The 15,862-nt window shown below is 42.3% G+C and overlaps 1 protein-coding gene across 8 annotated transcripts in view; it reads right to left on the reverse strand.

Annotated features, from left to right (window-relative positions):
• The window catches only part of CSDE1 (cold shock domain containing E1), a 34,706-nt gene that overhangs the window by 1,542 nt on the left and 17,302 nt on the right, over window positions 1–15,862 (reverse strand). For all 8 annotated transcript variants that reach the window (XM_066623290.1, XM_066623291.1, XM_066623289.1 and 5 more), the window contains 7 exons: window positions 15,290–15,397; window positions 13,550–13,725; window positions 11,964–12,076; window positions 6,853–6,972; window positions 6,486–6,664; window positions 4,420–4,583; window positions 1,709–1,841 (listed from right to left, as the gene is read on the reverse strand). In XM_066623290.1, coding sequence (XP_066479387.1) covers window positions 1,709–1,841; window positions 4,420–4,583; window positions 6,486–6,664; window positions 6,853–6,972; window positions 11,964–12,076; window positions 13,550–13,725; window positions 15,290–15,397 — 993 coding nt within the window. The remainder of the gene's footprint in view (window positions 1–1,708; window positions 1,842–4,419; window positions 4,584–6,485; window positions 6,665–6,852; window positions 6,973–11,963; window positions 12,077–13,549; window positions 13,726–15,289; window positions 15,398–15,862) is intronic.

The following is a 15,862-nucleotide window of genomic DNA, read 5'->3' on the forward strand; positions in this document are numbered from 1 at the left end:
CCTTATCACTTGCAAACTTGCTACCAACTATCCTATTCTCAAACACTTCCCTTGACTATATTTCTCCTCAATCAGCCAGTCTTAGTTTCTGATACACTCATCAGAATATTAAACATAATGTGGTCAAGACTGATCTTTTATCCTCTCTCTCTTCTCAATTGCTCTAACATTATGCAGCAACCCTTTTTTTCCTGCTGACCAGACACACTTGTGTGTTGACTTTCTTTGATTCCTCCCTCACCTTTGCTCCCCACAATCAGTTATGAAGCCAGGTTTCTTCCCTTGCACAATACTGAAAACAAAATCCATTATTTCCTTTCTGTTCTTCCAAGCTAGAACTCTGGTTTGTCCCACTTGACTACTGCAGTTTTCTTCTGACTGGCCCTCTCCCATTGCACCTTAAAGTCCTCACCCTCTTGTAGTGTTCTCTGCACTAATCTCTTTACATAGCTCCTTGCCTTTTACCTTTAAAACTTTTCAGAGTCCCCATTATATGCCTGCTCATCTCTATCAGTATTTATTCTACTATCCTGAACTGTCTAAAAGGTTTAAAAAGATTTTGATCAGTCTCCCTTGTTGTCCCCTCCAGAACATGTGACCACTAATTTACTTTCACATCTTACACCAGAACCTATCTTTTTCACAACCACTTAAACCTGATTATAGTTGAGATTGAGAATTAAATACATGTAACTGCATTTGCTCATATTTATGCCTTCCTATCTTATCTCATAAGAACATAAGAACAGCCCCACTGGATCAGGCCATAGGCCCATCTAGTCCAGCTTCCTGTATCTCACAGCGGCCCACCAAATGCCCCAGGGAGCACACCAGATAACAAGAGACCTCATCCTGGTGCCCTCCCTTGCATCTGGCATTCTGACGTAACCCATTTCTAAAATCAGGAGGTTGCGCATACACATCATGGCTTGTACCCCATAATGGATTTTTCCTCCAGAAACTTGTCCAATCCCCTTTTAAAGGCATCTAGGCTAGACGCCAGGACCATATCCTGTGGCAAGGAGTTCCACAGTCCGACCACACGCTGAGTAAAGAAATATTTTCTTTTGTCTGTCCTAACCCGTCCAACACTCAATTTTAGTGGATGTCCCCTGGTTCTGGTATTATGTGAGAGTGCAAAGAGCATCTCCCTATTCACTCTGTCCATCCCCTGCATAATTTTGTATCTCTCAATCATGTTCCCCCTCAGACGTCTCTTTTCTTGGCTGAAGAGGCCCAAACGCCGTAGCCTTTCCTAATAAGGAAGGTGCCCCAGCCCCGTAATCATCTTAGTCGCTCTCTTTTGCACCTTTTCCATTTCCACTACGTCTTTTTTGAGATGCAGCGACCAGAACTGGACCAGAGATTCTACGGTTGAGTCGGACCCACCAGAGTCGGACCCACCTTCAATCTCTACTTTGCTGGATTCTATCCATTCCTTAACATAAAGGGCCACCCCACCTCCAACACGCCCCTGCCTCTCGCCCCACTCTGTTTGCAGTTCTCTGAGAATCGCGTTTCTACAGCAGTTTGATGTCCTTCTCTCAGGTCCTATTGCTGACAACAATTGACTAATATTTACTACAGTTCCTGGCAGTAAGCAGAGTAGACTGAACTGGTTTCTGATTAAGTGCATCACAGAAGCCAAATTCCACGTATAATGGTAAAATCTCACTGACAAATATCACAATGAGTACATCCAGCATACCTTCGAATTATCAGGTCCCCTTGGCTGACGAAGAACGGTTAGACGAGGAGCACTAGCATCATCCAAATTAATGCTCTTTAAACGATTAACAAGTCTGTCAGGACGTGGAGCAGCTACAGCTTTAGCGCCTTCACTGTTAATAGAAACAGGTCAGATTATTGGGAGAACCAGTAAGTGCATACAACTTGAGTAACATTTTAAAATGCCAACTACCTACTGTAATAGTGTTTATTTCCCCCATCCCAGGAATTAAAGTTCCATCTTAAATGGGATCCAGTACCCAAACACACTGTATCATAAAGGTAGTTTTAATGTTGGATTCTAATGGGCAGGAGGTCTGGTCTAGAGGGTAGAGCCTCCATTTGCCTGAAGATTAACATCCACAAGGTCGCCAGTTCGAGGCCACCGGCACCGTGCGACCTTGAAGCAGCTGGCAAGCTGCAGCTGAGCTGTTCCATCTGCTCGGAGCGTGGGAGGATGGAGGCCAGAATGTTAAACCAGATCGGAGTGTAACACCTTGAATGTAGTGGTTCTTGAAAGAAAGAACCTTCTTTCAATTTGTAAAAATCCCTGCGTGGATTTAATAAGCCTGCCTATGTAAACCGCCTTGAATAAAGTCTTGAATAAAGATCAAGAAAGGCGGTATATAAATACTGTATATTATTATTATTATTACTGTCAAAATTTCAAGGGTAAATGCATCCTAATAGTTGAAACTTCAAAATGCAGTTATAACTTTAGGATTATAAGAATACAGCTGTGATCATCTACAAGTATGAATGCCGTGCAGAAAAGTTATCTTTAAATAATGACTTTGCAGCTGCACAAATTTGGTTACTTTCTGAATTTACCTCAAATTGGAGATCAACCAGAGCTGCATGGATTTGGCTGCTCCACCAAGTCCTTGAAACAATCTTGGCTGGACAGCCAAATGAGCAGAGAACAAGAGTCATGAAGACTACAGAGTTAATATGCAGATGAGGAAGTGGTCTTTTGACTCTTACTATCCAACTTCAAACAGTTTACTTGAAAGGAACATCTATCAAGTAGAGTGGGACATAGTGCCAACAGATATGCATTAGTAGCTATACTGCTCTAGTCCTTGGTCTATGGGACCAGGTGAATACAATTAACCACTTAATATACTGCAAGCAAGGTTTCTGAACTACCAAATTTCTATTAAGACTATGAAGTGTAGAAAATACTTGCCGCTTCCCTATTAAAGTAATTGTGTATGAACATAGTAGTCAAAATGGTCAGAGGCAACCCCAAAGAAAGCAGAAAATCCAGGGGAAGCGGTGTTGACAAAAACGTATGCATCTCTCAAAACCTGGAAAAATCTTTGTAATGCAGTTTGAGGATTCTAAGGGATGTGCAAGTTGAACCAAGGACGACATTTAGGAAAAAAAGGAGGCCAGTGCAGGAGGCAGCCCTTCCTCTGAGGGAAGGGACGACCACTGAAAGCATGTGAAACATGCTTTCCATCCAGCAACCTCCTAAGTCAGGGGTGTCAAACATAAGGCCCGGGGGCCAGATGTGGCCTTTGGAAGCTTTTTATGTGGTCTTCAGGCTTTCAGCTGCTGAGTAGTGCTGAGGTGTTACTGCTGAAAGGGCAGCATGCATGAAAATTGGGCTCTCCCATATCTTGAAATATGATCAAGATTCATATATTTTAACTTTTGTTATTTGCAGCTAATGAGTTCCTAAGTGAGAAAAAAGTGTTTATTTTTGGTTATGACTTGTTTAATGACATCACTTCTGGCCCTCAGCAGGCATCATGACTGCTATGTGGCCCTCGGTATGAAATTAGTTTGACACCCCTGTCCTAAGTGACATCTGTGAGTCTGGTTGTTAACTGAAAACACTTCAAATATTTTGATGATGAAAGATAAGGAAATAAGGACTGTTTCTGATTGCACACAAGGAATCAATGAAGTTGACAATAGTGGGAATATCGGAACAGAAATAAGGTAATATAGAAGGATATTGTAGAATACAATAGTGGAGAGAGTACAAGAAGTATAAGAGGTTGCAACCCAACTTTCAGTGAAGCACTGCTTCCTGTCAGAAACTCCTTCTGCTCACTGAAAGAACACTGCACTCACACCAGGGGTCCTCCCCCAAGCAGACAGGGTCCTTTCAAGAGTGCAATTCTCTTTTAAATGAGCAGAAGAACACACAACATATTTTTTGTAAAGGTTTAAGCATGCAAAAGTTCACATAGCATGGGGCTGAATGGGGAGAGTCTGACTTGGTTCAGAATCCTGGTACATATTCACTTCATTACTTTGATTTGCAATAACATTCAACTTAAATTTAACTGACAAACAACTGTTTGTCCTTTCTCACAAAAAAGCATCAAATAATGACCTGCAATCCTGGTTTGGATGACACTCCTATTGTAGCTTATTAGTTTGGATGCAACAGGAAAATATGTTTTCCACCTAAGAAATATCAATCCAATTAAACAATGCCACACTCAGAAGGGCTAACAAAAATCCCCCAATTCAAAAATAGCTTATTTTTTAAAATACAATTCCTAAACAATTTTATCATTGCCGGTGATCTGTGAACCAGTGGTCAGATTAGTAAAAGCAGCTCAGAGACACAGAACATGTTCCTATGAAGAAATAAAATTACATTTTGCTACAACAGAAAAGATCTGGATTGTTTCATTTCCCCCTACAATGTAGATAATGTAAATGCCATACCAAACACGCCACACATTACAGGCACTGCATTTCCCTGTGCGTTGATTGAGGATAACTGAAAATTCCACTTCATCACCAGCCTGCAGTTCCACACCATCCTGAACTTCTTTCACATGGAAAAACAGCTTTTTGCTGTCACCTACTTCATAGTTTATGAAACCAAACTGGAAAAGAAATAAAAACCATGTCTTAGGCAATCTGAGGGGGCTCTTCTACAAGTGCTGCCTCTGTCCCAAGTGAGAGGGGTGGTGGCTTGGGGACAAGCCTTCTCTGTAGTGGCGCCACAATTATGAAATTCACCTTCCAGGGCAATTGGGAACTACTCCCTCCACCTCATGGCTTATCGGATAGGACTCAAAATGTATTTACAGTGGTGCCTCGCAAGACGAAATTAATTCGTCCCGCGAGTCGTTTCGTATTGTGAAATTTTCATCTTGCGAAGCACGATTTAAAACAAACCAAAAAAAAAATGCAAAAATTTGTCTTGCAAAGCACGGCCATAGAAAAATTCATCTTACGAGACACCAAAAAAATCACAAAACGCTTTCGTCTTGCGAGTTTTTCGTTGCGCGAGGCATTCGTCTTGCGAGCATCACTGTATTTAGTCTGGCATTTGGTTTGATGGATGGATAGTTGCCCTCTACTGTGGCTTGACTGCTTGCCTGCACTAATTTGTTTGCCCCAAGTGTTCAATGTTGTGTGCTGAATTTTGCTTTGTTTTAATGTTTAAGGTTAGAAGTAAAGTTGTAATGCTGTGTTTGCCATTGCTTTTTACTTGTTATGATACATTATACATTTATTATGGAGTTTTGTAAGCCTTGGGCATTTGCTTCAGCATGGGAAAAGGATACTTCAGCATACTGCATACTTCAAATAAAGTAAGTGTGTATAAGTTAAGCAAGTCATGTTTTCTACAGGGTTGGCAGGAATTGTTTCCTTATGCTTAACACACAACACAATTCAGAACACCAAAACCTTTCCCATCATAAGGACACACAAATTTATCATCTTCACATTTCTAGAGAATCTTGGCCAAGTCCAATAGGGCTTGAAATTTACACAGAATTTAAACTGCAGCTTCCCTACAGTCAGTACCTCCACATGACTTGCAATCTCATTACTGCACTGTCTCATGAATTCCACTTTTATTTGTACCCAAAAGTTGTAGGTTTGGTGGATCCCTAAATGTGCATGATTGAAACCAAAGAGGTACATTAAATCTCAAATTGCTAGATAGTAAGCAAAAGAATGAGAATTGAAGGATTTTCAGTCATTTAGTGATCAAATATGTGACTGAAACCTAGCTAGGCCACCATCTGTACAAGAAAATGCAGCAAATAAGTTTCAGTAAGTTTCCATTATGAAGGCATGCCTTAAAGTACTTATTAACTTTGATCTTCCATACATGTGGGCTTTCAGGTTCTGCATTTAATATTGAGCAAAATGCTGGCTAATCTCTTAAGGCAGCTCAGTCAATGTTCCCTTCAGGTAAGGGAACACTAGGTAGGTATAGAAGGTAAAGATTTTTAATTTGTTCCTGAATTACAGTACCTGTGTGGACAGGACAGTATTACATGTAACACTCTGGATGCTTGACTTTGGGCAACTCATTTCATTTCCTTTAATACATGTTTTCAGTTACACTGAATTTTGTACTACAGTGTTCAAGATGCTCAGACCCACCTATAAGAAATTACTTTATCTGTTGATCTAGGTTTTTTAAATTACAATATATCTGTGGCACAGGACAGAAGCTGGAAAGCGCTGCTTTTCCCATCAGTTCCAGAATACTTGCATTAACATGCAGTCTATTCAGTTAATAAAAGCAGAAGCTGGCATCACTGACAATAATCCTAGAAAAAGCAATACCTGATACTTATTTTCTTGTGCATTTCAATACACTGCCCTAGAACTAAATTAGGGAAGTGCTTGCATATACAGTTTTGTTCCTACTCCATTGACAATTCTGTGTTATATTTAACTTTGTGTGCCTTCAGGGATCAAGTTCAAATTAAACATTAAGTCAGCTTAATAGATATGACAAAGGCATGACTTGCAATACTGACCTGATCTTTCACACATTCCACTGTGGCTCTGCGGAAAGGTGTAATGTTACAAGCCATTGTTTGTGCATTCTGACCAAGGACACAAAGCTGGAACTTTACTGTCTCTCCTTTCTGCAAACAGTCACCCTTGTTTGCCATACCGACAATTCCAAAGGGATAGACCTCACCTTTCATTTCCCCTAGGAGGAAGCACAAGGTAACAAAGTGTTGTCAAAGTAACAATTTCAGTGCTAAACACCATGTTTTCTTTGTTTACCAATTACCAAATATGCAAGGCTCATTTCAACCCAACATTCCTAGATGCAACAGTACCATCCAAACACACAATGTTCAACACACCACTGAACAATTAAGATATACTACTCACCATCCTCCATTACTTCAATCATTCCCTGGTATTCAGTTTGGGTGGGATCTACACTCCTGAGAGGGCGAATTACTTTACCCGTGTAAACAGTTGGATCAGCGTCATCGGTGATGCCATTTACTACAAAACAAGATCAACCATGCAACAGGTTATAAATGTTCAAGAAAACATTTGTATAAGGAGTTTGGCATGTTACACTGTTTCAACTACAGTTACTATAGTGAAATGTTCTGCAATTGGCACAATGGTCAAGATATAAAACCTCAAAAGCAGCAAGACAGCAAAATCCAGAAGATTCTAAAATCTATAGTGAGCAAGCAAGCCTGACCCCCTTCTCCTAAAATCACAGTATCAATTCAAAATGAAGACACACTAGTGCAACATTTCCCAAACTATGGGTTACAACCGATGCTCCCTGCCTTACTGGGAGCCTCTGGAGGCTGCTTCCAGGTCATGCCAGGCCCACAACTCACGACCCACTCCTTTGGTCTCTACGAGGGCCAGAATGCCTTAACATGGTGACCGGAAGTGACTTCCAGTTTGTGCCTGCACCTTCCACCTTACTTTTGCAGGCCTTCTGAGCAGAGGCCAACTGAGTGGGTTGCAGACCCAGCATGACTTGGAAGTGGCCTCTGAAGGTCCTTGGTTCAATCCCTAGTATGGTGGGGCTGGGACAGGCGTAGGGACAGATCCATCTGAAATCCTACGTAGCCACTATCAGTCAGCATAGATAATACTGAACTAGAAGGACTGGTTGTTTAACTCAACATAAGGCAGTGTCTGATGTTCAAGTGATTTAACCATTTCTATTCCTCCATCCTTGGCAACTCAGGTTACTTCAACTTTCCAACACCTTTAACATAGAATTTCCATCTCATACGTAGATTAGCAGCTCTTGAAAATCTTTCTACTGGCCAAGACCAAAACTCATTGTTAGCCTATCCAGGCACACACCAACACCTGAGAATCTACTCCAAGGTAAGTATGTTTAAACATGCAAAATCCCACATAAACAGGTTTGCAATTAGCCACTCTGCTGCCTTTTATTCTGGCATGAACTGCTCCCAGGAAAGACATAATTTTCATTTCTAGTCTTGGAGAGCTACTGACTCAAAGTGGAAACAAGAAAAAAAAGACCCATGATGAGCCCTGGTCTTCACTAAAGTACAGCAATGTTACAGTGACAGCACTGTACAAAAACTTCACTTATGGTTTCTAAAGTCCAGTGCTAATGGCTGCTGCCACCCAATCATCCCAAGCAAAGTGGGGGAAGCAGTACAGAAAAGCTCAGAGAAGTCAAACGACTGGGGGGTGTAGCCTTTCCTCCCCCATTTGTACTTTCAAGTTTCAATGTATACTGCTCAAAACAATAAAGGGAACACTTAAACAACACATCCGAGATCTGAATGAACAAAATATTCCTATTAAATACTTTGTTCCTGACATAGTTGAATGTGCTGACAACAAAATCACACAACAATCATCAATGGAAATCACATTTATTAACCCATGGAGGTCTGGGTTTGGTGTCATACTCAAAATTGAAGTGGAAAAACACACTACAGGCTGGTCCAACTTCAATGTAATGTCCATAAAGCAAGTCAAAATGAGGCTCAGTAGTGTGTGTGGCCTCCACGTGCCTGTATGACCTCCCTACAACGCCTGGGCATGCTCCTGATGAGGTGGCGGATAGTATCCTGAGGGATCGCCTCCCAGACCTGGACTAAAGCATCCGCCAACTCCTGGACAGTCTGTGGTGCAACGTGGCGCTGGTGGATGGAGCGAGACATGAAGTCCCAGATGTGCTCAATTGGATTCAGGTCTGGGGAACGGGCGGGCCAGTCCATAGCATCAATGCCTTCATCTTGCAGGAACTGCTGACACACTTCAGCTACATGAGGTCTAGCATTGTCCTGCATTAGGAGGAACCCAGGGCCAACCGCGCCAGCATATGGTCTCACAAGGGGTCTGAGGATCTCATCTCGGTACCTAATGGCAGTCAGGCTACCTCTGGGCGAGCACATAGGAGGGCTGTGCGGCCCCCCAAAGAAATGCCACCCCACACCATTACTGACCCACTGCCAAACCGGTCATGCTGGAGGATGTTGCAGGCAGCAGAACGTTCTCCCTGCCGTCTCCAGAATCTGTCACGTCTGTCACATGTGCTCAGTGTGAACCTGCTTTCATCTGTGAAGAGCACAGGGCGCCAGTGGCGAGGTTGCCAATCTTGGTGTTCTCTGGCAAATGCCAAACGTCCTGCATGGTGTCGGGCTGTCAGCACAACCCCCACCTGTGGACGTCGGGCCCTCATACCACCCTCATGGAGTCTGTTTCTGACCGTTTGAGCAGACACATGCACATTTGTGGCCTGCTGGAGGTCATTTTGCAGGGCTCTGGCAGTGCTCCTCCTGTTCCTCCTGGCACGAAGGCGGAGGTAGCAGTCCTGATGCTGGGTTGTTGCCCTCCTACGGCCTCCTCCACGTCTCCTGGTGTACTGGCCTGTCTCCTGGTAGCGCCTCCATGCTCTGGACACTACACTGACAGACAGAGCAAACCTTGCCACAGCTCGCATTGATGTGCCATCCTGGTTGAGCTGCACTACCTGAGCCACTTGTGTGGGTTGCAGACTCCGCCTCTTGCTGCCACTAGAGTGACAGCACCGCCAGCATTCAAAGGTCACCCAAACATCAGCCAGAAAGCATAGGGACTGCTTTCTGTGGTCACCACCTGCAGAACCACTCCTTTATTGGGGATGTCTTGTTACTTGCCTATGATTTCCACCTGTTGTCTACTCCATTTGTGCAACAGCATGTGAACTTGATTGTCAATCGGTGTGGCTTCCTAGGTGGACAGTTTGATTTCACAGAAGTGTGATTGACTTGGAGTGACATTGTGTTGTTTAAGTGTTCCCTTTATTGTTTTGAGCAGTTTCAATTATCCATGCATCCAGTGAATACGGGGGGGGGGTGCCTTTTAAAAAGATAAACAAAGGGTAGGGGAAGCTTAAAAATGGCTTCCTTTACATTATCACAGCAAAACTGCTGCATTTTCAGGGTTGCAAACACCCTTCCTATTGCCTGGTAGCTCTAAGGTTGCCCTCTTCCCCAGTGTAGTCCCAGAATGCAGCATGACCAGGAAGAGAATGCACTGCACTGCACTTTGGGATAGAACTTCAATAACTTTTGTCCTGGAAAATCTTGTTTAGTTTGCATTATGTCTGTGGTTAGACTTGCCTACTACAGAGAAGCCAGACCAAGTGACCTCTGGTGGCACAGCACAGGCCAGTGCTGGCAGAGGGAGCTATACCACAGACTCTCCTAGTGTCCAGACAGAAGTATGGCAGGTGCTGCTGTGCTCCCAGTTAATATAGGTCAGACATCAGTGTGGCCCATCATGTTGTCCCCTTCCTTAGCAGCTGCCACCACTGTGCTGACTTCAGGCATCCACAACTCTGGTGTTGTCTGATGGGACAGGGCAGGCACTCCCCACCACCAGGGTTGCTTGAGCAACAGGAAGGCTTCAGATTCCTTTGGGGAGAAGTCAGGCGAAGTAAGGCTGGAAGACCCCAAGCCATAAGAGGCCAAGTTACGGATGAGGAGGCAGCAACAGAGTGCTAGAGCAGGCCTTGCCTCCCAGACAGGGGGAAGCCAGCCAGCCTGAAGAAGCCACATCACCAGCCTGGGTGGAAGAAGTGAAGTGCGCCATATCAATCTCCTTAAAGCCAGAATTCCAAGAACTAGATGGGACAATCATCTTGGGCATCCAGGTTCCCTGAGCCAGAGCCCTGGGATACTGGAGACCTCCTCTTTTTCTTTACTCCACTGGGGCAGCCCTTGCCTTTGGCTCCACCCACATACACATAACATGCACCTTCCAAATTCAGTTTCTGCAGTTTGCATTTTTAAATAGGTCATCAGACTAGACTGAAATTCCATCTAAAAATATTCTAGTTCTAATACTCTTAGTTTTATATAAGCCACTAAAGACAATGACTCAACAAAAAGCAAATCAACTACAAACCAAAAATATGCACAAATCTTTTACCAACACCCTATTCTTCTGCATGTTTTCTGCTCTCAATTCAGTGACAGATAGTGACCAGTACATTTTCTGGTCTGTTTGACTAAATAAATAAATAAATAAACTTTATTTATATCCCGCCCTTCTCCCTGAAGGGACCCTGGGCGGCTAACATGTAAAAACACATTTAAAAACATAAAGACAAATAGCAGATAAAAACATTAAAAACACATTAACGAGACCTTAAAAAACAGTAGTCAGATTAAAAGACAGAATAAAAAGAGTACAAAAGAGCAAGTCACAGAGGAATCAGGCCTGTAAAAACTACAAAATGTGTAAAAAATGTTAAAAAGGCCAAAGAATCAGAAGGCTTGTGTAAACAGCAGTGTCTTCAGGCCTCGCCGGAAACTCTCAAGAGAGGGAGCCATTCTCAAGTCAAGGGGAAGGGAGTTCCATAATGTTGGTGCCACTACCGAGAAGGCCCTATTTCTTGCAGCCATCCCCCGGACCTCCTTGGGTGGCGGCACTTGTAAAAAGGCCTTCTCTGATGACCTGAGAGGGCGAGCCGGATTGTACGAGAGTAGGTAGTCTCTAAGATATCCTGGCCCACAGCAGTATAGGGCTTTAAAGGTCAAACCCAGCACCTTGAATTGGGCCCAGAAACGAATGGGCAGCCAATGTAGCCCCCGGAGAAGCGGACTGACAGAGTCAAACCGCCTAGCTCCAGTGACCACACGGACTACACTCCACTGCTGTGTTTCTACTCCATGGGTGCCCCATTTTATAAACCTTTTCAGCACTTTTAAGGGTTTTAACATTACTAAGACAGAACAAACATATCCACCAACACCCTGTGTATTTACAACTCAAGCGAAACATTTAAGACAAACTACACAGAACACATTTTGGTTTTGAACCTAGTTTGTAGGTAGTATTCTATCCTCAAAAGGGTTCTCCTGAATGACAACAGAATGAAGTAGACTAGTTTGACTGGGTGCCAGTTATCAGCTTCCTGGTATATGATACCGTTTCAGTCATATGGAGATTCCCACTCAATTGCCATCATCTAGAAAAAAACAAAGCAACTTTACCTGCATGAGTCTTGTTCACTTTCTCTGCACTGACTTTGTTTCCTTTGCCTTTTGATAAGCTGTATTCAACCATGTCTCCAAGTTCCAGGCTATCAATATCACCACAGAATTCACTGTAAAAATTATACAGAAACATTTGATACATAAATGTGACCAGGAATACCATCATTACAGCAGCTAAGGTGAACAGGCATTTATATTTGACTAAATGAGGTTCTAATGCAACTGCAATGTAATTTTTTTTCCTCCCTTAATATTCACTATAGGACAAAGTATAGCAAGTCACTGTAAGCAGTCAGCTTACTCTCAAGATTTACAAAATAAAGAACCAATTTACATTATGAAGTAGTCTCAAATCCAAGCAGTGCAACCCACCCAAAAAGTCCTGTCTTCTGTTAAGTACTCCTCTCCCATGAAACAATGTTCAGATGAGACCAGACCACCATTTGCAATGCACAAATCAGGGCTAGCTCACAATGTACCAATCAATTCAATGCTTTAAAGGATGGAATTTTAACAATTCTTGAGGTCTACAAAATTAATACTGCAGCCTAGTAGAACATCTTAAAGGTATTACTTTTCTTTCAAGAATGATTTCTAAGGTGCTGATCTGATTCAGAGTTCATAACCGAGAATAATTAAACACTTGCCACCGCTGAGTGTACTCAAGTGGTACCAATACAGTTACTGCAGCTACAAACTGCCCTTACAGGAACATCTATCCCAGAAATTCAATGTGCACTACTGAGCTATAAAGCCCTACAATATACTGCTCCAGTAGCAATTGCACGTAACTGAATTGAATACTAGTATTATACCTTACCATAACCATAGCAGAAAGTCAAATAAGCAAAAACTTTCAAGTTCTTTCACAATAGGGCAGCCTATGCATTATACACCATCCATATTACATTGCTCTATGTCAGGGCCTCAACCTTGGTGAGGAAACTCAAAACAGTCATCCTCTCACGCCATCCTTCAGTACCTGCTCAACAGAACGAGCATGTGCAAATGCATCCATGCACTCTGCAGAATCTGAAGATCAGGACAGTAATCCAACACTGATACTTGAAGCAGAACAAACAAGATGTCTTGGCCCATGTATGGAAACACTACTGGAAAAGAGCACCAGCTCTTGCCATTTCATCCATATCTGAATAATACACAGCAGTCACCCCAACAAATCCAATGCGAGTGAGGACCATCTGCATTCAACCCACTTACTTGACATAGCCAATGAGCAAAAGTGGCTCTTGCCTTAGAGAGCCCATTCTTTCCAATGAAGTTTGTACTTTCCTTCAATGTGTTCATCACACACCTGAAGAAGGCGCTTGCTCTAACTGTTCTGAAAGCCAATATTCTAGACTTATGCAAAACAACCCAATTCTATATAGTGATTACTCCACACTGTCATAATATTCAAAGTCACAATGATTAGTCTTCACAGTTCTGCCAGCAAACATCAGGAACAGAAGGTAGTGGTGCAGACATTCCTGGAAGCTGTTGTGTAGACCACATAGAAGCTATTTCAGCTGGCTTCTACACATCTTGTATATATGTAGCCACCTCCTAAAGCAAACACTTACCTGTAATGGAAGAAGATCTCCTTATCGTGATTTGCTGTTTCAATAAATCCAAAGTTATCCTTCAGAGTTGCCACATATCCCAAAAGTCTTTTTGAACTGTAGTTTCTACCAAGCATTCTGACAGATGTAGCTGTTTGCAAGCCAGTTCTTTTCACTTCACAAACAGTAAATTCAACCTGCATAGGAATCATACATTTTAGACTGAAATTGAGTGCCTTCTAGCAGGATAGGAAAGAATGCAGGAGTCCTTAAAAGTAGTTTTAACTATACATATTGCTTGTCCACTGAAGTTAGAATAGCCAGTGGCAGTTACAGATGTCTTCTGCATTACACTCATAGACAATTCAATGCTTAAGGACTCAACCTTGTATCAACATTAAACTTTTAACTGGCACCGAAACAGGCCAACTATTTTGCATATGCTACCAGGCCAGTATCAAAGAGCTAGGATTTTTATACAGACTCAGAACTGACTTTCACAGTGATCAAAAATATTGTTCTGTTGAAATCTCATTTGATTATGCAGCTGACCTACATTTTACACCTGACAATCTCACACAAATTCAAGTATACTATATGTATACCTCTTCAAGACAGAAAAACAGTTTAAATAGCATAGGCAACTCTGCCCACCATTTCAATTACTCTATGGCCCAGTATGAGTCTGAAACAAGAGAATGAAGCTGCTGTTCCTTCAGCTCTCATACATACTGCCTCTAAGAACTAAAAGTACAGGCATGCACCGCTTAACAAGGGGCTGCATAATAACAGGCTGCATATATGAAAGTGGTCAAAGCACAATAAAAATGTTCTTAATGAAGCAATCAAGTCTCCCATAGCCTGCAGCAGAGTGTCTGTTTACACAACAGAGAGCCTCTTAATGCAAAGAAGATACAGTCTATTTCCAGTAGCCTATGCAGCCAACAAGTGTCTGGCACGGAGTGTCTGCTTACAGATAATAATAATAACTAGGTATTTATATACCACATCGGATTACTCCTCTGACTTTAATCAAGGCGGTTTACATAGGCAGACATTTCTAAATCCCTCAAGGGGATTTACAATAGTAGAGGTTCTCTTTCAAGAACCAACATTTCAGAATGGATCTTCCTGGTTTGGTCTCACTTCTGGCCTCCAGTTCTCCCATGCAGGCTGACAAGCAGCTCCATCTCTCACATGGAGGGCAGCCAAGATGCTTCTTGCTCACACCAAGAGCAGGTGGAATCACTCAGCTTGGCTTGTCAGCTGCTTCAAGGTCTTGCCATTCTCAGCTATTCAGCGAGCTGCTAGTGTCCTCGAACTGGCAACCTTCAGATATCTTCAAGCTAATTAGGTTCTACCCTACATATCCCACATTAAGTGGTACACACCTGTACAATATTTCTTGACTTTAAGGGAGCTTCAATTATAAGAGATTTTGGCTTTATGTGCTAACTTTGAAATACAACCCCTGTGTAAGATGCAGGTCAGCTACAGAAAACCAGCCTTGATAAAACTTGATCTAGGGGCAGAGATGTATAGTATCGCTGATCATTAAAGTCTGAATGATTCCAGTTTCTGAACACACAGGCATAAATACCAATTCTCACTATATATGTGACTGTTTAAGTATTTAGAAGGTGATATGGAGACATTGTGAGTTACCAAATGAATACAGATATTTTTACCAAGTTGATCCTAAGCCCAATAACTAGCAATGCTTCTATATGACAACACCCAAGGAATTAGAATATATATTGCCTTGTCTCCTATCTGAGGAGAAGTAGATCCTTCCACATCCTTGGCCTGATATGGAATAGTCAGCTTCACCCCACAGTCATCATAAGCAATTATTCCCTCTTCAGCTTCCTAAAATGAAACAATACAAAACAAGAATCAAGTGTAACCATGAATCTATTTAACAGATTAGACGTTTAGTCAGTGCAACTACAAATATAACTATTCAGAGGCACTATTAAGCCAAATTCTAAGGTCACAGAATCCATTTTCACACAATCAACTTCATATAATTTGCTGCTGCTTATTACAGGGGTCTTAAGAAACCCCTGCTAATTGGGTAAGAGGCACTTTTTCAAGTGGGTGCTCCTTTTCTTAGCAGGGGGAGAGTAACTGTCCCACCTCACCCCAGCACTGTCTGTTCTAGTGGCTGTCTGCTGGTATTCATTTGCATCTTTTTAGATTGTGAGCCCCTTTGGAACAGGGAGCCATTTAGTTAGTTGATTTTTCTCTGTAAACCGCTTTGTGAACTTTTAGTTGAAAAGCGGTATATAAATACTGTTAATAATAATAATATATAAAAAGTTCCTCTTTCTA

This window comes from Tiliqua scincoides, chromosome 4, assembly GCF_035046505.1.
Source record: "Tiliqua scincoides isolate rTilSci1 chromosome 4, rTilSci1.hap2, whole genome shotgun sequence".
NCBI classification, from domain to species: Eukaryota; Metazoa; Chordata; class Lepidosauria; order Squamata; family Scincidae; genus Tiliqua; species Tiliqua scincoides.